General features: G+C 43.5%; 1 protein-coding gene across 4 annotated transcripts in view; it reads left to right on the top strand.

The window, feature by feature from the left end:
• Positions 1 to 25,742, top strand: part of PRKCQ (protein kinase C theta) — a 50,394-nt gene that overhangs the window by 8,087 nt on the left and 16,565 nt on the right. For 2 of the 4 annotated variants that reach the window (XM_073002505.2, XM_073002506.2), the window contains exons 2-7: positions 8,126 to 8,251; positions 12,642 to 12,841; positions 18,169 to 18,229; positions 19,420 to 19,582; positions 21,104 to 21,135; positions 22,365 to 22,450. In XM_073002505.2, the coding sequence (XP_072858606.2) occupies positions 8,134 to 8,251; positions 12,642 to 12,841; positions 18,169 to 18,229; positions 19,420 to 19,582; positions 21,104 to 21,135; positions 22,365 to 22,450 (660 nt within the window). In that variant the 5' untranslated portion in view covers positions 8,126 to 8,133. Of the gene's footprint in view, positions 1 to 8,125; positions 8,252 to 10,216; positions 10,302 to 12,641; positions 12,842 to 18,168; positions 18,230 to 19,419; positions 19,583 to 21,103; positions 21,136 to 22,364; positions 22,451 to 25,742 lie in introns of those variants that run through there. The other 2 variants (XM_073002507.2, XM_073002508.2) reach the window with 2 other exon arrangements.

Consider the following 25,742-nt stretch of genomic DNA (forward strand, 5'->3'; position numbering starts at 1 on the left):
AAAACTTATCTTCCTAATTGTATTTTGTACTCTCTCCTGCCTGCAATATATATATATGTATGTGTATTTTTCGGATGGTCAGGGACTGAGTGAAATTTAGAAATCGGAATTATAACAAGAACGAAGTGCTCACACAAGTGGCAAAATAATGTGGTTGGCTTTAGGCATGTTCTGCCTTGACTAGGGTGGTGAGCGCAACGGTCTACTCAGGAAGCAAAAATGCCATGGACCGGCCCTGCTGAATGTTTCCCACTAAAATGCCACACGGCCCTGCTCTCAAGTAATGGCCCTGCGGGGAAGCTTTTGTTAAACTTCGCATATTTAGAGAAATGGGGAGGTTTTTTTAAAAAAAAAATGAACTGTCAATAGTTATGCTTCTGGAGGAAGCCTAATCCTTTCGTCACAGGCAGTTTCGGTAGATTGGAAGCAAGGTGTATAGAATACTGATGAGGTAACGTGAGAGTCCGCGTGTGCAACCAGACACTTCTCCGCCTCGCCAAAGCTGTTTTTTAATTAGAGGATGAAGAGGTTGTTTTCGGGACGGCGCATGAGTGGCTTTTGGGTGCTAGCAGGGGATTGTGGCTCCAGAGCAGCCAAAAGGCCAGCCACCTAATCTGGATGGCTTTTCCACCCCAATTAATCGTCAATGTGGCTACCATGCCGCATGGGACCGAAAGCACTTTGTCATGTATTCTTTGGGTGGGGGACAGGCCTACCAGATGGCAGAGTGAGACCACCACCCCCAAGTGACACCTGCAGGCCGTTGGGAGCAAGCTGTGTGCCCGGAGGTTGTGGTTGTGTTTTGGACTACAACTCCCATCAAAGTGGACTGAGTGACTCTGAGAGTTGGCATCCAAAAAAGAGAGAGAGAGAATACAAGTAACATTTGTCCCGTTGTGGCTCATCCTTTCGCCACTGTTGTAATAATGCTCAACTGCATTGCCTCCAGGACGTAAATAGCACGTGGAACAGTTGTCTTTTGTAGATGGAAAGGAAGAAGGGGCCACTTTGGTGCTTTGCTTCTGGCAGCCAAATATCGTGAACATTATCTATCCTTACATCACAGACTTCCTACCCATTATTGGGTTGCTTTCTCTTTTACTGTGTTTTGAGGCAGTCTCACAAGTGTGATGCACGCCTGGCATGCAGAATTAGAAAAAGATAAATTTGGACACAGGGGCCAGAATCCTACGGCTGGCCCCCATTAGCGTAGACCCACTGAATGTGGTAAGTAAACACAGAGGCACCTCCACTGGCTCAATCCGTCTACTAACATTCTCCACATGGATCTATTCCACAACTACTCATGCACGTAGAGGCCTAACAAAAAGCGGCCTGGATCGTGTCCTTTTGTTTCAGCTGATCACCCTGCTCTCTTTGAGGGTTCCAGAACTGCAGTTTTCTGATTTTCAATGGGGGGGGGGATTACATTGGAAGGATCCTTCAAGAGGCTTAGGGGATGTGCCGAGATTATTCTTGATAGAATACATTGGGCTAAGAAGCCACAAAAGTCACACAGACACAGAGAGAGAGGGAAAGAGAGAGCAGATAAATGTTCTACGTTTTATAGAATGTTCCAAAGTCTCATGGTTAAACTTTTAATGAAAACTTCAGCTTTCAAATGTTTTCAGATAGACTGATAAGAAGGTCTGTGAGCTTTTGACTCCGAATGGGGCAGGAAATGCTGTTTACTCTCTCACACACACCCGGTGGTTAGGTTTATGACAACAGGAACCTTATCTTTGCCAGTTGTAGTTCTTCACAGAAAGAGACAACGAGGGAGGACCTAAAGCAAGCAATTTCATTTGCTACATGCAAAGAAACTGCTGGGGTATTTACTGAGTGACATATTTCTTGCCTTTCTATCTGGTCTACCTTCCAAGGAGCTCAAGATGACCTATAGGCTCCTCCTCCTTACAACAACCCAGAAAGGTAGATCAAGCTAACAAATAAGGTCCATCTCAATGCGTTTCTTGGTTGAATGAGGACTTGATCTCACATACAGTAGATCACAGCAGTGAGAATACTCCCTCACATTTCATAAATATTTTAGTATTATCTTTTCATGTGACAACACTGAAGAAGTGGCGCTTGGCTACAAGGCAAAGCAGTGAGTACACAGCTTGTATAACAGTGTAAATGTGCTGTCCCCTCAAAATAACGCAACACACAGCCATTAACGTCTAAACCGCTGGCAACAAAAGTGAGGACACCCCTAAGTGACAATGTCCCAATTGGGCCCAAGTCGCCATTCTTCTTCCCTGGTGTCATGAGACCCGTTAGTGTCACAAGTCTGAGGTGTGAAAGGGGGAGCAGGTGTTATCGCTCTCACTCCCTCAGGCTGGTCACTGGAAGTTCCACATGGCACCTCATGGTCATGAACTATCTGAGGATCTGAAAAAACAAATTGTTGCTGTACATAAAGATGGCCTAGACTACAAGAAGATGGCCAAAACCCTGAAACTGAGCTGCAGCACGGTGGCCAAGACTATCGAGCGGTTTAACAGGGCGGGTTCCACTCAGAACAGGCCTTGCTATGGTCAACCCCAGAGGTTGAGTGCTTGTGCTCAGCGTCATTTCCAGAGGTTAGCTTTGGGAAATAGACATATGAGTGCTGCCAGCATTGCTGCAGAGGTTGAAGGGGTGGGGGTGGGGTCAGCCTCTCAGTGCTCAGACCATACGCCACACACTGCATCAAGCTGGTCTCCAGGGCTGTCATCCCAGAAAGAAGCCTCTTCTAAAGATGATGCACAAGAAAGCCCGCATATGGGTTGCTGCATAGAAGCAGACTAAAGGACATGGATTTCTGGAACTATGTCCTGTGGTCCGGTAAGACCAAGATCAACTTATTTGGTTCAGATGATGTCAAGCGTGTGTGGCGGCAACCAGGTGAGGAGTACAAAGACAAGTGTGTCATGCCTAAAGTCAAGCATGGTGGTGGGAGTGTCATGGTCTGGGGCTGCTTGAGTGCTGCTGGCACTGGGGAGCTCATTGAGGGAACCATGAATGCCAACATGTCCTGTGACCTACTGAAGCAGAGCATGATTCCCTCCCTTCGGAGACTGGGCCACAGGGCAGTATTCCAACATGATAACGACCCCAAACACACCTCCAAAATGACCACTGCCTTGCTAAAGAAGCTGAGGGTAAAGGTGAAGGACTGGCCAAGCATGTCTCCAGACCTCAACCCTATTGAGCATCTATGGGGCATCCTGAAATGGGAAGGTGAGAGGTGAGCAAGGTCTCTAACATCCACCAGCTCTGTGATGTCATCATGGAGGAGTGGAAGAGGACTCCAGTGGCCACCTGTGAAGCTCTGATGAACTCTATGCCCAAGAGGGTTAAGGCAGTGCTGGAAAATAATGATGGCCACACAAAATATTGACCCTTTGTGCCCAATTTGGACACCTGAGACTTGTGACATCAATGGGCCTTATGACACCAGGGAGGGAAAATGGCTACTTGGGCCCAATTGGGACATTGTCACTTAGGAGTGTACTCACTTTTGTTGCCAGCGGTTTAGACATTAATGGCTGTGTGTTGCGTTATATTGAGGGGACAGCACATTTACACTGTTATACAAGCTGTATACTCACTGCTTTACCTTGTAGCCAAGTGTCATTTCTTCAGTGTTGTCACATGAAAAGATAGATTGAAATATTTATGAAATGTGAGGGGGTGTACTCATTTCTGTGATATACTGTAGGACTTGCAAATGTTGGCAAACTTTAAAAATGAGCCAAAATATAATTCCTCTCTGTTTGCATCAGCTGATTCCAACCGTTGTCCATTTTCCTAACATGGAGGGCGACGCACATTGTACTTGCCTCAGTATCAAAAATGAGGAAAATCTGGGAGAGAAAAAGCGATGGCATTCATTGTTTTACATGCCTCGTTACTTTGGGCATGGGAAGAAGCTTTCTCGGTGACATCACGGAAGGATCAGCCTATCTGCTCAGGCAGATCCTTCAGATCTGTAGGTCTTGATCTTCCCTCATTTAGACAGGGGAAGTACATTTGGGTACTTCCAGAGGACCCATTCCCTTGACTGGTCAGTAGCCTTCCCCCGGCTCTGAAACCAGGGGACAGGTCCTTGTGATATCATAATGGTGAGTCCTCATGACATCATAGAAGCCGGCAGGCAGGCTGGCAGGCAGGCAGGCTGGTCAGGGGAAGGGTTTGGAATTGTGGATACAGCTGTGAGAATAACCCACTTTAAAGGGGCCAAAATACTGGTAAAAACCTGACTAACCAAATAATATGGCAAAAAAACAGGAGGGAAAATCTTAGTGGCAGAGTAGATGGCAAATTGCATGGCACAGTCGCATGGGTTTGCTGCCATTCCTGCCAAGGGCATCTCACCTTCTTTTCTTCCAGGCAGGGAATTTTCTGCAGTGCCGAACATTCTGCTTTGGCTTGTGGAGAGCTCCCAACTCCAAACAGTCCCCCCCCCCAAACTCTGCCTGCTGGCGCCAGGATTTGTGGACCCCTGGTCCGCCAGGTGCTGTGTCATTCCAGAGAGTGCAAAGGTCCCAAGTAGATGCTTTCCCTCCCTTCTTTCCCTGGAGGTTTTGGTGCCCTGACATTCCATAACCAGAGTCCACACCCTGCTGTGCACTGAACCTGTGAGCCCCAGGACCAGCTGAGCAAGGGTGGAGATGAGCGCCCAGCCTTTTAAACTGGCCCCCCTCACACACTGATCTATAACTCCCAGACTTTGTTCCCTGAGTCTATGGGTCTTAGGCTTTGGAGTCTGGTAGCCTCCACTTTGAGAACTAAAGATTTGACCCTGATTTCTCCCAATGTATAGAGACGTGGTGGCGCTGGGGGTTAAACCGCAGAAGCCTCTGTGCTGCAAGGTCGGAAGACTAGCTGACGTAAGATCAAATCCACGCAATGGAGGGAGCTCCCGTCACTCATCCCAGCTCCTGCCAACCTAGGAATTCGAAAGCATATAAATGTGATTAGATAAATAGGTACCACCATGGTGGGAAGGTCACGGCATTCCGTGTCTAGTCCTGCTAGCCATGTGACCACGGAAACTGTCTACGGACAAACACCGGCTCAGCGTCTTGGAGATGGGGATGAGCACCGCGCCCTGGAGTCAGATATGACTGGACTAAATGCCAAGGGGAACCTTTGCCCTTACCTCTCCCAATGTGCAGAGTTGTGCCCAGAAAATAAAGAATCGGAGCTTCACAAAAGTGTTTTTCCAAACTTCAGCTCATGCACAGTCTCCCATGCAACATGGTTGCTGATCATGCTAACTGGGGGCTTCAGGCAGGTATGGGCCATAAATGCAACCACTATATAACTCAGTGGCTTAGGTCTCTGAGCTGTAGAGCCAGAGGTTGGGAGTTCGATTCCCCACTTGAGCCTCCATGACAGGACTCCATAGGGTCCCTTCCAGCTCTGAATTTCAAAGATTCTATTATTTCCCAGCTCCTGAGGAAATTATGTCTTATGTTGTAATAAGTGTCTGTCAATGGGATCGCCAAACAGGAGGCTTCTAGTTCCAACATTCGAAGGCAACATCTAAGACAAGAGTGAGGGCCCTCCTGATGTCATGGGGCTGGCCATTGTGTAACAAAAGCAAAACTCTGTGCGTAGGTGTGTACACGTGTGAGTGTATGTGCACATGTGAGATCGATGAAATGGATTTCCTGCACTCCCTCATAAATAAACAGGATAAATAAATAAATTTATGGGACACAGGGAAGAAAACAGATGCGAGTTGATTCGTCTGAAATGTATTGAAGGAGCGCTTTACAGATACCAAATACTGTCAGAAAGAGAAATAATTAGGTGTTAGATCAAGTCTCGCTTGCTTGAACTATTGTACTTTGTGCACATCATAGGATAAGTACTGCCTGGTTTAGTGTTTTAGGTCTCTGGCTGTGGAGCCAGATGTTGGGAGTTCGATTCCCCACTGGACCCCCTGAACAGGGGCGTAACGCCATAGGATCCCTTCCCACTCTGCGGTTCTGAGATGATCTGAGATGATAACACTCACTGGAAAAATAAATAATGGTGGGAAAAGTTGAAGGCAGCAGGAAACGTCCCCCTCTATTCAGCACGGGTTCGGCCTCACCTTGAGTCTTGCGTCCAGTTCTGGACACCACACTTCAAGAAGGACGCTAACAAATTGGAGCAAGTTCAAAGGAGGGCAGCAAGAAGGATCGGGGGTGGGGCTGGAAACAAAGCCGTATGAGGAAAGGCTGAAAGAGTTGGGCATGTTTAGCCTTGAGAAAAGAAGACTGAGGGGTGATGTGATAGCAAGATCTGTTCTTGATCAATCCAGAGTGCAGGACATGCAAGAATGGGCTCAAGTTAAAGGGAGCCAGATTTCGGTTGAAGATCAGAAAAAACGCCCTGTTAGAGCAGTGCGACAGTGGAACCAGTTACCTCAGGAGTTGGTGAGTGCTCCAACATTGGAGGCATTCAAGAAAAACTTAGATAATCACCTGGCAGATCTGCTTTGATTGTATTCCTGCCTGGAGCAGGGGGTTGGACTTGATGGCCTTGTAGGCCCCTTCCAACTTCACTTTTCTATGATTTTTTTAATTCTGTGAAAAGGGACAGACAAAACGTGAGATGTACTGACTCAAGGAAGGAAGCCACAGACATGAGTCTGCAAGGCTTACGGAGGATTCACGGTGACAGGACCTTTTGGAGTTCACTAATGTGTGAGGTCACCATCACCTGGAAGTGACTTGACAGCGCGTAATAACAGGCAAAACAAACAAACACAAACATTTACATACCAAGCCTGAGATGATAACACTCACTAGAAAAATTAATAAGGTTAGGAAAAGCTGAAGGCAGCAGGAAATGTCCACCTCTATTCAGCACTGGGACCAGCGGGCATTGGGTGCTGAGGTGTTAAGGCAAATGTTTTCCTGCTCTAGCACGGTTTGTGGAGAGAGCCACCTCCTCACATGGAAAACAGAGGAAGCGCAACGATTCCCCAAGACTCCAACTGGCACTGGGGGGGGGGGGTCCTGGCAACCCAAACTTGATGACTCTAAAAACCTTATTCCTCTCTTATGGTTTAAGCAACAGAGTGGTGTGGCCCATACCCCTTGAAGGCTTAGCCTGCAATTACTTATTTCCTTTGATTCGTTTATTTTAAATCTTTATAGGCCACCTTTCCCTAGTGCAGTGGTCCCCAACCTTGGGCCTCCAGATGTTCTTGGACTTCTACTCCCAGAAGCCTTCACCACCACCTCTGCTGGCCAGGATTTCTGGGAGTAGAAGTCCAAGAACATCTGGAGGCCCAAGGTTGGGGACCCCTGTCCTAGAGGATCCAAGGCAGCTTACGGTATTAAAAGAAAGGAGGTTTAAAAAGACATTTGTTAGCTCATGGCTCTGTTGTTTTCACTAACTTTTCAGCCTTCTCTTTGGGAATCCTTACAGTTTAGCGCCAACTGACTGAAAATACTAGCAGTTCTTTTAAAAAGAAGAAGCAGGAGGAGGAGGAGGTAGTGGTGGCTCTCTTCTCCAGCGTGTCATTTTCCTAAGGTTCTGCTGCTGGGTGGCTTTGTTTTACCTCCAGGACGTAAATATCACCTTGAACACTTGGGCCGCATCATGTTTTAACGGTGCAGCCTTTCAAGGGATACATTGCAGTGTCATTTCGTAAGGCGTAAGTGGCGGTGGCTTTTTCCAGCTTTCTCTCTGGGGAAAGCCAATGTGTGACTTTGTGTTAACCCTTGTAGGGTTCCTTAAATGAACTCTTCCCTCCTTCCTCTTGCAGCAGCAGCATTACTGAATATGTAAGGATCATTCTCTGTTTATTCTGACACCACAACTGACCGGTGCTTTTGCATTAAGCAAAGTCAATCGGATGCTATTCCCGGCCACTGCCTGGCGATCATCACGCGCGCCCTCTGGCCCTGCCGCTGAGCCGGCGGATCGTATCGAGCGGCCTTCCTGGGGTCATGTACCCTCCCGTCGCAAACTTTTGCTAACTCAGCTGGTGAGGAAACAGAGAGGGGAAGTCTTGTCGGAAAGGATAAGCAGCATCTCAGTTCAATGTTTGTGCTTGCGGTGGCGGACAGCGTCAGGAAGGCGAGGACCATTTTTAGAAATCACTCCCTCAACGTCTGCTTTCTGGTCCCCACAGAGCCGGCCATGTCTCCCTTCCTTCGGATCGGATTGTCCAACTACGACAGTGGGCCCTACCTGCCTTCGCAAGGAGATGTGATCGATCCCTATTGCGCCGTGATGGTCAAAGAAGCCGTAGAGTCTGGTAAGTCAGTCCCCATGTATTTAAACATTTATACATTTCTGTATATGGGGTTGCATGCCATCCAATCTTCTTATGGGGAGTAAAAGAATTGTCCTAAGGAGGACCTTCACGTCTACATTTCCTGATGGAGAGACTCAAGACAGAGAGATGGAGACTCTTTAATACTTCCCCCTTTGGCAATTTTCGGGGCAAGTCCCCATTTCTATCTCCAGGCTACCTTTTTATCCGCACCGGACAAGATTATAGAATCATAGAATAATGGAGTGGGAAAGGACCTGTAAGGCCATCAAGTCCAACCCCCTGCTCTGTGCAGGAATACAAATTAAACAAGGTGTTTGTCTCAATTTTCTCTTGAATGCCTCCAGCATTGGAGTGCTCACTACCTCCTGAGGTCATGGGTTCCGTTGTCGTACTGCTCTAACAGTTAAGATGTTTTCTTTCCCCTGATATTCATCCTAAATATGGCTTCCTGTAGTATGAGCCCATTATTAATTTCCACTAAGTTGGATGGACTATAAATAAATAAATAAATAAATAAATAAATAAATAAATAAATAAATAAATAAATAAATAAATTCTCTTCTGGCAGACTTTGGCCCTCCGAACATTCCACTAAGAAAGGCATCTTCGATTGTGCTTTTAGATTTTTTTTAACATACTTTTAAAAATGAAATGGTTTTATTCACTTGTTATTCCAAGGCTTCATTCATTAAATCACTTTTTACTATATGGCCTAAAGTGCAGAACAGAAGGGCCGTTGCATAAGCTTCACTGTCACTCCAGAAAACTTCCTTTTGTATGTCTAGTTGTGCAACCATGTACACAAGGTTTGGAAGACCAGGCCTGCGACTGGAAAAATATGTGTATGATGGAGATGAGATGCTGACATGATTGTCCTTCCACCTTCCTCCATACTTAGGTAATAAGACACCAAGCATTTTTTTTAAAATGCACTTGTCTTCCAAAAATTCTGTCGCCCTCCTCGAGTCCCTTTACTTCAAGAAAAGCAAAGTGACGAAGAAACAGAAAGAATGAACAAATCAACAAATAGAACGAAAGTAGGGCTGGTCCCCCTCAAACAAGAAGCTTTCAACCCACCCAAGAAGTGACCCTATGCTGAATGAGATTCAAAAGGATTAAAACTGTCTGATTTGCATTATAAGATAGTGGTGCTAGATAAGGAAAAGTATTACGTTGTTTGTTTTTTAATTGCTATTGTTGCACTGAAAACACAGATGATATTATTTCAATCAACGAGTGCTAGCCAGCTAAAAATAAACCCTGTTAATGCACAAAACCATTGGGCTGCATGCAGAGAAAGGTCACGGAATTTAATACACACAGAGAGAGAGACAGAGCCACATGTTCTACAATGTGCTCTCAGGCAGAAGAGCTGGCGAGTTTAAGAACCTTTAAACAAGATTCATATCAATGTATTCTAGAAGGCTTTCATGGTGGGGATCTGATGGTTGTTGTGGGTTTTTAGGGCTCTTTGGCCGTGTTCTGAAGGTTGTTCTTCCTAACATTTCGCCAGTCTCTGTGGCCAGCATCTTCAGAGGACAGCACTCTTTGCTCATATTGTCTCTGTGCTGTCCTCTGAAGATGCCGGCCACAGAGACTGGTGAAACATCAGGAAGAACAACCTTCAGAATATGGCCAAAGGACCCGAAAAACCCACAACAACCACAAGATTCGTATCACTTTTACTGACTGACCGAAGCTACTCTCTTTCTCTCTCTCTCTCTCTAAAAGCTATGTGATTCTTTGATGATTCTCCACTGGGGATGGCCACGAACATGCAACCATGCATTTATTTATGAGTGGACCCTGGGGAAAAAAAGCGGGTTGGTCCACGGATCTCATTTTGCCGAAACAAAACCAAGCACCAAACTTCTTTTCGCCCTACATTTCATTTTGCTTCAGCCCGCCCCTGACCTGGTCGTCTTCCTACCTGCTTCTGCTGTGTCCTCTGCCGCTACGTCCCTTCCGGAAGCCAGGCCTGCTGTCTCTGTTCGAGAGCCAGCCTATCAACTGATTTGTCAGTTTTCTGGTTCGTGCCCATCTCTGTTCTTCATAGGAGGTGATATGGGTTTCGTCTCAGGGCACCATAGTTCAGAGGATACAAAACACTGTTGATGGAAGTGCGTGGAATTCTGCCTGGGAAATTCTGGGAATTGCAGTCCGATTCTGGGAGGTGCCAAGGGAATTGTGGGAGTAACAGTCCAAAGACAGGAATCTGCACATACCTAATGAGGTCCCTGGACGGAGTGCCTGAACTTTCTCCAGCCATGATGGAGGGGCAACAGTTGAATTTTTGAGCAACAATGGACATTCCTTGCTACCTTGATTCATTGCTATACATTTCCAATCCTTTTTAAAAAGCATCATTCACAAATGAACGAAAGATTTAATGAACTGTGCCCATTGTCTTAATGAGTGGACACTGGAAAATTAAATTTCTCTAGCTATTCAGTGATAATGTGTTGGGGGTAAACCAGACATTTCCAAGGTCTGCTCAGAAGGACATAATTGTCCTTCCAGCTTGCCGGGACAAGCTGTGGAACTCCTTGCCACAGGAAGTGGTGATGGCATCTGACCTAGATGTCTTGAAAAGGGGACCGGAAACATTTCTGGAAGAAAAGTCCATAGCAGATGACAAGCTGTGATGGGGATGTATCATCTCCAGGCTTAGAAGAAAGGTCCCTCCAAAGGCCAGATGCAGGGGAGGGGGATCAGGAGACAGGTCTCGTCTCGTTTGCTCCCAGAGGCATCTAGTGGAACCATGGTGAGATCCAGGAAGCTGGACTAGATGGGCCCTCAGCCTGATCCAGCAGGGATCTTCTGATGTTCTTATGATGGGCTTTGTCCTTTCCTTCTGTGCTTCTCTGAGGTATAATAACTGCCCAAGTTTGCCTGCTACTTGAGGTGGGAAAGGAAACGCCCATTATAATCTAAGATGGACAGATGACACTTTCAGGAGCTCACTGGTGCTAGAGATGAATGTTTTTTCTTCCGGACAGGTGTTCAGCCCTTCCTGTCAAACTGACGGATAAACACCTACACAGTTGGGGCTCCCAGAATGGAGAATTCTGGGGTTTGTAGTCAAAACAACAACAACAGCCTGGATGGTATGTCCCTGAGATGCAAAACTTGGCACCTCATCAATAACTACAATTTCATGTGGCAATTTATGCACACCTATATAAACACAGGAGTCCAGTTGCTAGATTTATCCCTTCCAGTTAGGTTTTAGGTCATAACATTGCAACAATGTTGGGACAAAGCCCAAGCACACAAAATAATAATTGTTAATAAGTAAAAGTTGTAAAAATATTGGCTAAGATCCTCCTGTGTCAACTGTGCTACTCTAAGGGAAATGAAGTCACCTGTAGATTGCTATAATGTTAAGAGTTCTTGCTTTGATTCTTCGGTACTTCCATGTAATCTCACTGTGCTAAAGCCCACTGGCTCAGCATGGATTCACAGGTGAGACTCTTTAATTAGTGGCAATTCGCAGGTATAGGCTATGCCATTTCCTTTACACCAGCTTAATTTACACAAGAAGATTTTGGTCACAGTAGATTAAAAAACATTTACTGCTATGATAACTGTAAAGTGCAAAGATCCTAAGTATAGGAATTCTTATGAAACCCCTGCTTATACTGATTTTATATCTTATCAATGCTAGGTGAACCACTGATTTAAGGCATATTTTTAAAAACAGCTATAAAATAATTGGGGAACCTTAGCTAAAGCAGCCACATCATAGCAACAACATGAGGTGCATTGGTTGGTCATTAAAATTCTTCAGCCAGCCCTGTGTTTGGGGTTGGGGAGAGAAATTTCAGCTCATTCTAATACAGTGGTGCCTCGCATAACGAGTGCACCGTTTAACGACGAATCTGCATAGCAATCTATTTTTTTAGATCGCTAATGCGATCACATTGCGATGTTCTGAATAGGCATTACGATGTTTTTTTAAACAGCTGATCGGTGGTTCCAAAATGGCCGCCGGGTGCCCAAAATGGCTGCCGCAAGTGTTTTCATGCCCTGCCCTCGCTTACTGAGGGTGCGAAAATGGCCGCGCTATGGAGGAACTTCGCTCAACAGTGAGTTTGGGAGCCATAGGAATGCATTAAACGAAGTTTAATGCGTTCCTATGGCTTTTTCCATTCCGTTTAGCGATGTTTCTGCATAGCGACGATTAATCCGGAACGGATTAACGTCGCTATGCGGGGCACCACTGTAATGAGAGGAACAATTCGGTTCATCTTGGGGAGGGGGATAAGAAAAATCTCCTTTTTTTGTTCCTTTTCTTTTTCTTACATTGCAAATTTTGGCATATTCTCTGCACTATTTGAATAAAGTCAGAAAATGCATTTGATCCTAGAGAATGGCCAAGTTTATGTCCAGAAGAAACCCACCATGTACCCGCCATGGAATAGCACCTTTGATGCTCACATTCGCAAGGGCCGCGTCATGGACATCGTTGTGAAGGATAAGAGCGCAGAGATGGTCTCGGAAACGACAGTGGAGCTGAACTCGGTGGCTGACAAGTGCAGGAAGAACAATGGGAAAACAGAAATGTGGGTAAGCATAAGAGCCCACCCCAGATATTTTTCAAGGTCTTCATAGAATCATACAATAGTGGAGTTGGAAGGAGGCCTCTAAGGCCTTTGAATCCAACCCTCTGCTCCATGCAGGAATCCAAATCAAAGCAGATCCAACAGGTGGCTATCCAATATCCTCTTGAATCCTTCCAACATTCAAGCATTCACCACCTCCTGAAATAATTGGTTCCATTGTCACACTGACAGTTACGAACTTTTTCCTAATATTCAGCCTAAATCTGGCTTCTGGTAACTTGAGCCCATTGTTGCGTGTCCTGTGCTCGGGGATGATTGAAAACAGATCCTGCCCCTCCTCTGTTTAACCATCTTTCAAGTATTTGGAAAGTGCTACCCTTCAGGTGGTGCAGAATGCTGCGGCCAGACTCCTTACCGGAGTGAGAAAATACCAACACATTTCTCCAACGCTGGCCGCATTGCATTGGCTGCCCATCCGTTTCCGCATCGACTTCAAAGTTCTAATGCTTACTTATAAGGCCCTAAACGGTTTAGGACCTCGATACTTGGCGGAACGCCTGCTCCCACCTAGGTCTACCCGGATCACCCGCACGAGTCTGGAGGTGAGGCTGAGGAGCCTGACGCCGAGAGAGGCCCAGAAGGAGAAGACACGAAACCGGGCCTTCTCGGCGGTGGCTCCTCGCCTCTGGAACAACCTTCCTCCAGAGATTCGTGCGGCCCCTATGCTGGGTGTTTTTAAAACTCAATTAAAAACATGGTTATACATCCAGGCCTTCCCTCCAATCAATTCCTGATTCCTTTTCTAATTTCCCTTATATTCCTTTTTATCTGTTGTGATTGTAATTATTATTTATGTTTATGCACATTTTGTTTTTTAATTGTATTTTATTCTTATTATATGTTGGAAGCCGCCTAGAGTGGACTTATAGTCCAGATAGGCGGGATATTAATTAATTAATTAATTAATTAATTAATTAATTAATTAATTAATTAATTAATTAATTAATTAATTAAATAAATAAATAAATAAATAAATAAATAAATAAATAAATAAATAAATAAATAAATAAATAAATATCCCCTCAGTCTCATTCTTCTCAAAGCTAAACATGCCCAGTTCTTTCTGTCATTCCTAACAGATTTTGCTTTCCAGTCCCCTGATTGTTGCCCTCCTCACAATTTATTCCAATTTGTTGGCATCCTCCTTAAAGTGCAATATCCAGAACTGGACACAGTAGATGAGGCCTTAAATAGTGGAGAATAGGATTTGGAGACTGCATTTCTCTTATTGCAGACCAAAATAGCATTGGCCTTTTTTGAAACCATGTCACACTGTTGGCTCATATTCACAAGGACAGTGTTGATGCTGATCTTCTTAAATCTCAAGTACCCTATTTTTCCGTGTATAAAATGCCCCCATGTATAAGACACCCCCCCACTCTTTTCTAACCCAAAATTAAGAAATCTAAGTGGGGCTTAGAAAATGTAGGGTAAAAAGGATCAAAGTGCTGCAGGATGGCTTTGATCCCTGCTTTCTACCCTTGTGCTAAGCCCCACATAGCTTATCAAAAGGAGGAGGAAAGGGAGCAAAGCAATTCCACGACTGCACAATCATTTTGATCCCTTTCCCCCTTATACAACCACGGGATTGCTTTGATCCTTCCCCCCTCCTTTTGCTAAGCCCCATGGGACTTAGCAAGCAGAGGGGAAAGCAGGGATCAAAGCGATCCTGCAGCACTTTGATCCCTGCTTTCCTTTTGCTAAGGCTCAGCAAGTGGAGAGGAAAGCAGGGATCCAAGCCCTGCAGGATCACTTTGATCCCTGCTTTCCCCTCCACTTGTTTTTTCTCCTCAGCTTACTTCCATGTATAAGACAACCCTCAATTTTTAGTCTAAAGATTTTAGACAAAAGTATAGTCTTATACATGGAAAAATACAGTAATAGAAGATCTGGTGCGTGAGTCTCAGTCCTCCCTACTCTGCTAGGCTCCTGATCTGGATTGTGCCCAAAGCACCTTTAATTTATATTGCAAAATATTATTCATTAAGTGATGCTTCACTCTTTTGTAACATAAATGACAGTGTGGTAATTCTGAACCAGATAAAAGTATAACAAGGATTTCCCCTATTCCCCCCACTATTAACCCCAAGCTTCCATTTCCACTATCTCTTTAAGTCATGCTCCTGATGTGGACAGGGCTGTGCACTTGCTCTAGAGTAAAATGGGGGCAAAGGTAGCTGCTTCTTCCATCTTCACAGTAATCTGTGCTGTGGCCCTTAGGCAGTTTGATAGTCAATATTTTAAATACTGAAAAGAGGTTGCAATTTTATTTTGTTATTCTACCATATTTAATCATGTTATTTCCTTATTGCTTTAATTGTTTGACTTTAAATTTAATTGTTGTTATTTTGATATAAATTGCTCTGTAATCCAACACGGGTTAAACATAACAGAGGGGTTTGTATCATAGAATCATAGAATAATTGAATTGAAGGGACCCCTAAGGCCAAAGCAGATCTGACAGAGGGTTGTCCAATTTTCTCTTGAATGCTTCCAGGGTTGGAGCATTAACCACCTCTCGAGTTCTCTCCATTGTTGTACTTCTCTAACGGTTAGGAAGTTTTCCCTGATATTCAACTGAAATCTGGCTTCCTATAATTTGATCCCATTGTTGCATGTCCTACAATTTGGGTTGATCGAGATATAGAATGCTTAAACAGAATTTTAATAAATATCCTGATGTAAATTCAATTATCCGGTTCCCAAAGCAGCACAATCAGGGTAGAGTTTTTTGTTTGTTTTTATTTTCACTTTTTTGTTCTCTCTCTCTCTCTCTCTCTGTGTGTGTGTGTGTGTGTGTGTGTGTGCGTGTGTGTGTTGCGAGGAAAAGCACAGGCAGCTCTCTGTAATAAATGCTGCCAGCCATCCTCAGCATGGACAATGCATCACATTTACAAGGCCTATTGATGGCAAAATTGAAATATGGCCTTTGTAGCACATTGACTCAATCTGTAGAAGGCAAGTGTAATATCTTTGCTGTGACAGAGAAACCTCTGAGAGGACGAGATAATAATCATTAGTAATAAAAGTGGCAAGAGCTTGAATTCATGCATGCCTCCCGGGGGGAATTTACTCCCCAAATTTAATCAACAACCAAATGAAGAAGTGTGTTGAACTGTGATGATGATGATGCAGTTGGATTGGATGTTTTTGAAATTCTCTCTCTCTCTCTCTCTCTCTCTCTCTCTCTCTCTCTCTCTGTTTTTATTTGATAGTAATGTATTTCTGGGAATCACTGGTAGTATACTGAATTTCTTACACTTTGTAATAGTTTCCAGACAGGTCGATGTGTCAGTTTATGGCACGAAAAACAGACTTATAATGAAGAACAAGTTACAGTTCTCCAGCTGTTGTGAGCAGCAACGCTCAGAATGCCTGACCATTTGAAGTGCTGGCTCATGGGGCTCATGGGAGTTGTAGTCCAATAACATTTTGCCCACCTCTGGCTCTTACACTGTGCATCTGGTGAGGTGGATTGCAATCCGTGGAACCTCATGTTATGAAGTGTATGCTAATATACTACCCCATCGTGCTCGAAACACTCTCTGGATAGTTTACAATTTAATTATGCAGGTGCACAGCAAGCTGGGTACTCAATTTATCAACCTCGGAAGGACGGAAGGCTGAGTCGACCTTGAGCCTGTCGGAATCCAACTCAGGTTAAGTGAGCAGAGTCTTAACTGCAGCACTGGAATTTAACCACTGCCCCACAAGGCTTTCAGCAGTTATAATAAAGCAATTACGGCTTTTCATTGCTTTGCTGCAACGGAATGACATGGCCAGCCCTTAGACAGATTAATGTAACAGTTTTTTATAGTCTTTAAGGTGCTACGAGACTCTCTGACAGTGGGGATTCCCACATGATCTATCTCTTATCAAGCTAAATTTGGAAAACATGAATTGCAATCGCAGCTCTTCGGGTGAACTCTCACACGCCGACAATTGCATCTGAACTGCATTTTAGACATTTCATCTACCCCTTCTCATACAAGGTTATAAGCGGAGGGAGAGCAGCTTTGGTAACCAGAAGAGAATGTCCCCAAGACTCTATCAAAATACATCACAACGCTGATTCATGCCCTCGTAATCTCAGGAATAGACTACTCCAGTGCTCTCTACATGGGGCTACCCTTGAGGCTGATGCAGAGATTTCAACTGGTCCAGAATTCAGTGGCCAGATTAATAACTGCGGTGAAGAAATTCCAGCATATTCTCCCTCATTCTGGCTGCCCTTCATTGGCTACCGGTTATGATGATAACATTTAAAGCCCTAAACGGTTTAGGACCTCGGGACCTATCAGAACGCCTGCTCCCAGCCAGATCTGTCCGTAATACCTGTTCCTCACAGGCAGGGAGGTTGAGGGCCTTGACCCCGAAGGAGGCCCGGAGGGAAAGAACAAGAAACGGGGCCTTCTCAGTGGTCTCCCCCTGTGACGGCCTCCCTCACTACTCACAAAGGGAGGTCATCACGTCACTTTAAAACCCTTCACTCTTCTTTACTGCCACCAACCATTCCTTAATGAATAAATCATACAGCAGGCCAGTATAACTTTTAAAAATAAAAACTTGGTTTATTGAATACAAAAAGAATGGAATGGTAAATCACTGTTAAAGAAATAATCAGTTACTGTTTCTCAGGCACTAGCTCTCACAGACTCTTTCACACTGACACTAAGATTACTTTAACTCGCAGCTCAGACACTCATCTCTCATCTATCTGCTGTCTCCTATCTCCTATCTGACCCACTCACACCTCACACACACCTTATATATCACAGCTCCTCCCGCCTCTGCACCACCCTCCGCCCTCTCATTGGCTGAGATTTTCCCTCCCAGCTGTGACGGACAGGTAATGCTATGGCTGACCATAACACCCCCTGCCTGTGGAACAACCTGCCCATGGAAATCCGCCTGGCACCCTCGCTGAATGGGATGAAACAAGCATGGAAGACTTCCACCAGGCTTTCCCGGAGCACTAGGATCTTACCCTCCCTTTTTACCATCCTTTTTGCTATCCTCTCCATCACCCTTTCCACCACCTTACTGCCATCTGTTTTAATTTCTGATTTGTTATGTATTAACTTGTTTTTATTGTGTTTTTAATTTTTTTCCTCCAGAGTGGCCTGGTTGCCAGATGGTGCAGGATATAAATTCAAATAATAAATGAATGAATAAATGAATTCATTTCAGATTTTTATGCCATCTTTCCAGTCAGCAATTGGAATGGTCAATTTCTGGTCTTATCCTGACATCTTCCTTCCTTTTTTTCAGCTAGAACTGAAGCCCCAAGGCAGAATGTTAATGAATGCAAAATATTTCCTGGAAACCTCTGGTAAGTGACAAGGTGGCCGTTTCATAGTCAGTGACTGTAAGTGGTCCTTCCCAACTTTGACTGGAACTGAAGCGATGCAGAACCTAAAATCAGCCGAATAAACAAGAGCTCTAAAATAAGAAAAGCAGCAGTGACTTTAAAATAATTAAAACAGGGCCACAGGAAGTAGCCCAAGACCAGACCAGACACACCCCTGCGCAGCTTTCAAAATATGGTATCAGAGAGTTCATCTGGTATGACTTGAAGTTCCCCGGTCCATGGGCTGGGATTAAGCAGGGGTGTGATTTTATTATTTTTAATATAAATATTTTTTTTAAAAAAGTGGAGCCTTAAAGGAGATAATAATAATAATAATAATAATAATAATAATAATAATAATAATAATAATAATAATAATAATAATAATAATAATAATAATAATAATAATGATGATGATGATGATGATGATGATGATGATGATGATGATGATGATGATGATGATGATGATGATGGTGGTGGTGGTGGTGGTGGTGGTGGTGATGATGATGATGATGATGATGATGATGATGATGATGATGATGATGATGATGAAGAAGAATAGCCTTAGAACTGCAGAGTTGGAAAGGGACCCTATGGATGGATCATCAAGTTCAGCCCCTGTAGAAATGTTACTTTTTAAAACAAGATTAGTCCATCATGGTCAAGCAGGGCAGATAAATGATTTTTTTAAAAGTCAGATTGGTGTGAATCATGATTTAATTCATTATTTAAAGAAATATTGATTTTTTTAAAAAAAATATTAAATTGTCAAAAATATCTCCTTTAGAAAAAAAATGATTTAAATCAAATCCATCCCAGTGGACAAGCTCTGTTCCCTTCCTGTAGAAATCTAGCACACCAAGGATAAATAGGGGCTGGAACCGTTTTTCTTGATATTCTAATTATTCCAGGCTGTCAGGAAGTATTCACATACATCATTTGCCTTCGGAACAAGCGGGTTACTCAGCAGAGACGGGAAATACGAGCACCGCTGCACAAATCCACTGTTTCCTTTAGCTCAACTCCGGTGCATTTTGAGAAGTGACGGCCAACTATTTTTGCAGGGGTTTTCAAAGCTGGCAACTTTTTCACACTCGTTTAAATTTAGCCTGACCACAGAATTTCTTCGTAACCAGAAGGATCTGACTTCTCTTTCTTTTTGTTCCACCCAGATGACCCAGACTTTATCGACTGTGAAAAGGAAGGGTTCTTCTCCCTGCACCAACGCAGAGGCGCCATCAAGCAGGCCAAGATCCACAACGTCAAATGCCACGAGTTCACGGCCACCTTCTTCCCTCAGCCCACCTTCTGCTCGGTTTGCCACGAGTTCGTCTGGTAGGGCATACATGGCTTGTTCTTTTTTCTGCATGGCCCAAAAATCTCCTACTGTAAGGAAGAGGGAACCAACTTCTTCTTTGCTAAAATTTACTAGATCACTATGATCCGATTCTCAGATTAAATTCAGATATCTACCCAGGCCCAGCCATCCCCATGACATGTTGGTCAAGAAAACAAGGCGTGGTTTATACAGCCTGGCCTGGATCCTGTTCTTCCCAACTGTTTGTGCAGTGTGCAGTTGTGTAGATGGTTGTGTTGCATAGTTTTGGAATTTCCAGCAAAATTCAGTCTTATTTTGCTACCCAGAGACTCACAGAGGAGGATAGCTACAAATCCATGGAGTGATACATAATAAAAAGATTATTGTAGATCAAATAAACCAAGATTAACACTAGAGATGGGCACGGACTGGAAAAACCGGTGGTTCGGAATGGTTCGTGGCTGCCCACAAACCATCACGAAACAAACTCCCTCCCCCACACCCCCAATGAACCGGTTCATGGTTAGTTTTTCGGGTTCATGCCAGGAGGGACTGCCTGACATCCATTTTGCCAAAGCAAAACGAAGCACTGGGGGGGGAGAGTTCAACTCTTCGTTTTGCTTCAGCGAAACGGGATCCCCGAATTGGATTGCGAACTGAACTACAAACCAGCCCTTTTTGTCATTTTTTTTTCTGCTTGGCGATTCAGTTTGTGCCCATCTCTAATTAGCAAATTACGCTAAAGACCAGTTACACAAACCAAATATTGATTACACCCACTGCAAGTATCAAATAATAATATCCGGTTTCATAAACAGACTTCCTCAAAAGTCTGTCTTCATAAGGCCCTTCGTAAGGGCTTTTTCTGTCTCCCTAGCACCCATCTCTAGGCATGTTTTTCCCTCCTTTTTCAATTTCTGGATGGCTTCCCGGGAGATAACAATCATGGCTGATGACACCAGAAGCAGGCAGATGGGACCTCTTTCCCAGCCTTGCCATCACCTGAACCGGGGGCCTCCCACTGCCAAGCATGTGCTTCTTCACTAGTAATGCCATATCTCCGATAATCATCATTCTCTCCCTAATTTGCCCAGGCTGTGTATGTGCCGTTGCTTAAGCTGCAGAAATGGCACCAACGAAGCCCTGGAAGATGGCCTCGTTGGCTCTGAGAAAACCCTAATAGTTGCAAAAGTAGACAATCATGTAGGGGGAATAACCTAAGGGTGGGGTGATCCCAGAAGCAGTCACATGAGAGCGATGATCTCAAGGTTACAGAATGCCAATCGTCTTGCCACGTTTTTATCCTCTGGTTTTTGTGGCTTTGCCTATTTGGTTGAGTTTACAATGTTGTATTTTTCTCCGGTTTGTTCAAAAGTGGTCTTTTTAACCACATCGTTCCATTCTGCTTTGCTGCACAATAGAAATAAATCAATCAAATAATTCCTCGTGTTGCTTTGTCTTTAAAAAAAAATAATTTTTCTCAAATGTGGACAGTGAATGTATCTGTACTAACTCTTTTTCCCTATATATTTTTCCAGGGGTCTTAACAAGCAAGGCTATCAATGCAGGCGTAAGCAACTCTATTATATTACACTAATGGTAATGCTGATTACTAGCATAATAGATATTATTATACAGGGCTTTTTGTACATAGCAACAAAAAGTCTGGTCACTGGGGGTGGGGGAAAGCTCAGTCATGAAAGCAAAGCCTGTACAAAATGCATAACGCAATCCACTTTACACAGGTTTGTCATCCCACTTTAGCTTACAGCGGCATCAGTTCAGTCTACAGTCCTCCTACTTCGGTGCTGCAGCTCCCATGGCTTCCACAGAGTGAAAACCTTGGGATCTGTGGGACGGCAGGAAGAAGTCTTTCATTACTAAAAATTGATGCTGCTGGGAGGGCACTACTGGCGGCAATAATTGTCAGCAATAAAACACTTCCTCTTCCCATCCTGTGCAGCAGTCTGATTTCACAGGGTTGAGGAATCCACCCCAGATTTTAGTCTGAACATGTCAAGAGCTATTCAGAGCACTGAGCTTTTTCCTCAGAATAGGTCAGAAGCCTGGAAGTGCTCCCCTACAATCTGAACTAAAAGCCAGAGCAGATGTCACCATTTCCATGACATCAGAGTGACCAACCTTCAGCTATTAGACCTCTGCTTTACTCTGACTACAGTGGAACTTATTTCTAAAACACACATGCTGAGGATTTCCATGCACACATGTCCCTCTTAGGTTGGATTGTGTCCATGTTCTGTCAAAACCAATATTGAAATAGGAGAAATAATTGTACTGATGTTCTTTCGCTGTGCAGGTACGCCTCCAGCAGAGCTACTAGGTGTCAAGGCCTCAAAGTTAAGGAAGTTTGCTTTTTTTAAAAAAATTGTAAAAAAAAATTCTTTTGTAAAAAAAGTTTTTGTAAAAAAATTGTAAAAAAAATTATAAAATTTCAGGGTGGGGAATCAGGATTGCGGGAGTTAGAATTTCTTCTTGACTTGGAAGCTTTTGCTGTTTGCATCGCTCTTCTGTGCTTATCAGGTTCCATCCCTAAGATTCCCACCTGACCCAGCCCAATCCACTTACATACATCAGAGATGACCCAAGATATTTCACAGCCTGAGGCAAAGGCCTTCATCTCCTTTTCAATAACTTTTCCAAGGACAAGAAAACATTGGAACTTTAGTTTATTATACCATAATAACAATGCAGAACAATGCATCTGCTGTTTTTAAAGTCCTTCTCTGTCAGGGTACTTTTTTTAAAAAAATGATATTTTTTTCCCTTCTTTTACTGCAGAATGCAACGCTGCCATCCACAAAAAGTGCATTGATAAAGTAATAGCTAAATGCACCGGATCAGCCATCAATAGCAGAGAAACTATGGTATGTAACTGAGTGAAATGCAATAATATTAAAAACAACACAAACTGTCTTAGAACTCCAGAACTGGAAGGAATCCTCTGGATTTGTGATTCTCCACCTTGGGTAACCCAGGTGTTCGTCAACTGCCACTCCCAGGAACCCGGGTCAGCACAGCTGGTGGTGGAGACTTCTGGGAATTGTAGTCCAAGAATAGAAAGGTTCGGAATGTCAGAACCTGATTAGGATAACTGAATCCCCAACAGTCCCAGAAAGATCTAAAGATCTCTCAGGAAAAGAAAATAGATTCTATCATTCGTCATAGCTGACATTATGCAAGTAAAGGGTTAATACCAGAATGAAACCAGTAATCAGTAAAAGTAATCTTAAATTTTGGCTGGGCATCTTATTACAGGTGTCTTAATTACTGCAATAATTCCAGGTCATCAACTAACACTTTTTTCGTATTCTCGAAGGCTTTCACGGCCGGGATCTGATGGTTATTGTGGGTTTTTCAGGCTCTTTGGCTGAACAACCTTCAGAACACGGCCAAAGTGCCTGAAAAACCCACAGCAACCATCACTTTTGTTTTGTTTTGTTTTGTTTTTTCCTGAAGCGGAAACTGAGGCAGGAGGTGAGCTGTGTTTGGGAGGACATTTTATATGGCGAAATATTTTCTTCTAGGCTGACCTTTGTTCTCCCTGACCGGACGGTCTGAGGGGAGGGGGTTTTGGCTTTAAATGTGGGCTGGCAGTAAAAAGTAAAATTAAAAGTTAAATTTAAAAGTAAAAAATATACAAAGTAAAAACCATTAGTTAGCTCTCATCGTATAGTTCACACACAGAAGAACATTTTCTAACCAAGCCTTAGCCAGTTGAAATAAAAGGGCTATGTTATTTCCATCTTATCTCGTGGCTGCTTTCAATGTGTCTTCCATTCACTTCAGAGAGGATGCCTCTCCATTTTATATCCATGCTTGAGAACTCACCATTTATAGCCTTGTGAAATGTCATTAATCAAAACAAACTCCGTCAGCGTTTATACTTTCAACCAATAGGAAGCCTACATGTTTCAGGTCAGGAGGCCTCTAATCTCAAGATGTTCTCCTCCTTGAGAACCCAGCGCCTGGACTGGATTGTTCCTGGCCGTTCAAGATCAGAGAGAAATTGCCCCTTCCTTGAGCTAAAATGATGTAATTCACTGACAATACCATGCATTAGGGACAATACAGTACATACGTATATTTCATTCATAAATATTGCAGAAAATATACTAGTTTATAACCTCTTCAAAACTCATTAATCATGAGGTTAAAGCCTTACAAAACAAGTGGAACCTTTGTTTTTCTTTTCTACTTGTGTGTTGTTAAACAAATTGCTTAAAATAACCTTCATCCTTTTGTCCTTTTACACTGTTTTTAAACACTTCTATTTTACAATGTATAGTTATCCTCATTGGTTTAATACAGGTTCCCACATCTGCTTTGTGGTGTTTCTTTGTTAATTTACCTTATAGGTAAACATAAGTCAAGTGGCAATTCAAACTGCATTTCTATTTTCTTTTTCTTGTTGCTATCTCTGTTTCGCATAACATAAGCATTCTGTTGTTTACTTTTTTCCTCTGCAAAATTGACATGAAACTGAATGAGCTATTTCTGCCTGTTATCTCATCAGTTCCTTTTGTACTGAAAACAACTAGTTGTTTTGTAAACTATTTTCCCCATCTGTAGTTTTTCAGTAATACTTACACCTTTACTGCAGCTCTCTGAGACACATTTTAAAAGAACTTTTCAGTTTTAGAGCAACACCTCTGTATCCCATAAATTCACTTCTTTGAACTCTAACAGGAACCACTGCTCCAGGTTGTTAAGTCCAGCCTGTGTCATGAAACAGTTAAAGACCTCTAACCACACTGCTAAAAATCTATAAGAAAGCTGTGACTAGAGTCAGTTCACTGAACCATGGGGATTTGGTGAGCCAACACCTATGTAAGTTCCTTTGACTCAATGGACCTCCTCGGGTTGAGACTTACTATTGGCCTTCAGTCATCATGCAGCAAATGTTTCACACAACTGAACTAAATCAATTACCATCTCACCACCACCGTCCATTTGCATGAAAGTGTCCTACGATATAGAACGGGAATCGCACAATTGTTCCTTGATTTTATTCATTTATTCATTCATTTTGTACCATTTGTAAGCCACTTTTCTCCCAGGCCAGAGACACAAGGTGGTTCACAATGTTAAAACAAGTACTGCTAAAAACACAATAAATTACAGGTTAACTACAGGTAGATTAAACTGAAAGAAATAAGGACACAGTCAGGGCTAGACTCAATGATCCATATGGTCCCTTCCAGCTCTGTAGCTCTAAGATGATGGTGATGATATTCAGAAAGCTTTCTGGCTTCATTGCAAAAGGTAGGAATGTTATGACTTGGTGGAGATCTGGAACTAAACTCTCTTCACCCGTACCTCACACATGTGTATTAAATCCAACAGACCAGCATGTGAGTTGGATAAATGTGCTTGTAAAATGAGATGCATGTTCATCCTTCGCCTGTAAAAGATGGGAGGGGACCTACCTCACAGGCTCGTAACAAAGAGAAAACCAATGAACTGTACTATGTGTGTTTTCTCCATATTTGCACAAAAACTTCAGCACTTCAAACCAGATGCTCTGGTTCCTGCAAGACCTCAATTAGTTGACTGAAGCAGGGAGGGCAGGGTGCAGGCTACAGTTGGCATATGGCACCCAGGCCTCCCTAGTATTTCAGAATTTTGAATTTTTGGCTAAAATTCTCCTTTTGATTCGTAGCAGAATTGCAGAGACTCACAGAGGACAATAGCTTCAAGTTCCTCAGATAGTCCACCCCTTTCTCATTATCCGGCACTTAACAGTTCCAATAACTTACTCTGAGACATTTGTAGGAGAAAGAGTAAAAACATTTCATTACTTACAGATGTGAACAAATAACAACAAACTAACAACAAACAGACCATCTGCTCACTGACTGCCAACAGACAACAGAGAGGGAAATAGAACTCTCAGCAGACAGGCAGGTCTCTCTTTGAATTCTGAGGGGGGGGAAGGAACTATTGGTTACTGCAGTGGTCCCCAACCTTGGGCCTCCAGATGTTCTTGGACTACAACTCCCAGAAGCCTACACCACCACCTCTTCTGGCCAGGATTTCTGGGAGTTGAAGTCCAAGAACATCTGACCTCCAAATCACAAATTACATCCCCAGAAACCTCTGTGAGAGGTGTCTTCAGTACAGAGACATTGTTCGGCCATCTGAGGCTGTTTTAAGCCT

The sequence above is a fragment of the Pogona vitticeps genome, chromosome 5 (assembly GCF_051106095.1).
Source record: "Pogona vitticeps strain Pit_001003342236 chromosome 5, PviZW2.1, whole genome shotgun sequence".
NCBI classification, from domain to species: Eukaryota; Metazoa; Chordata; class Lepidosauria; order Squamata; family Agamidae; genus Pogona; species Pogona vitticeps.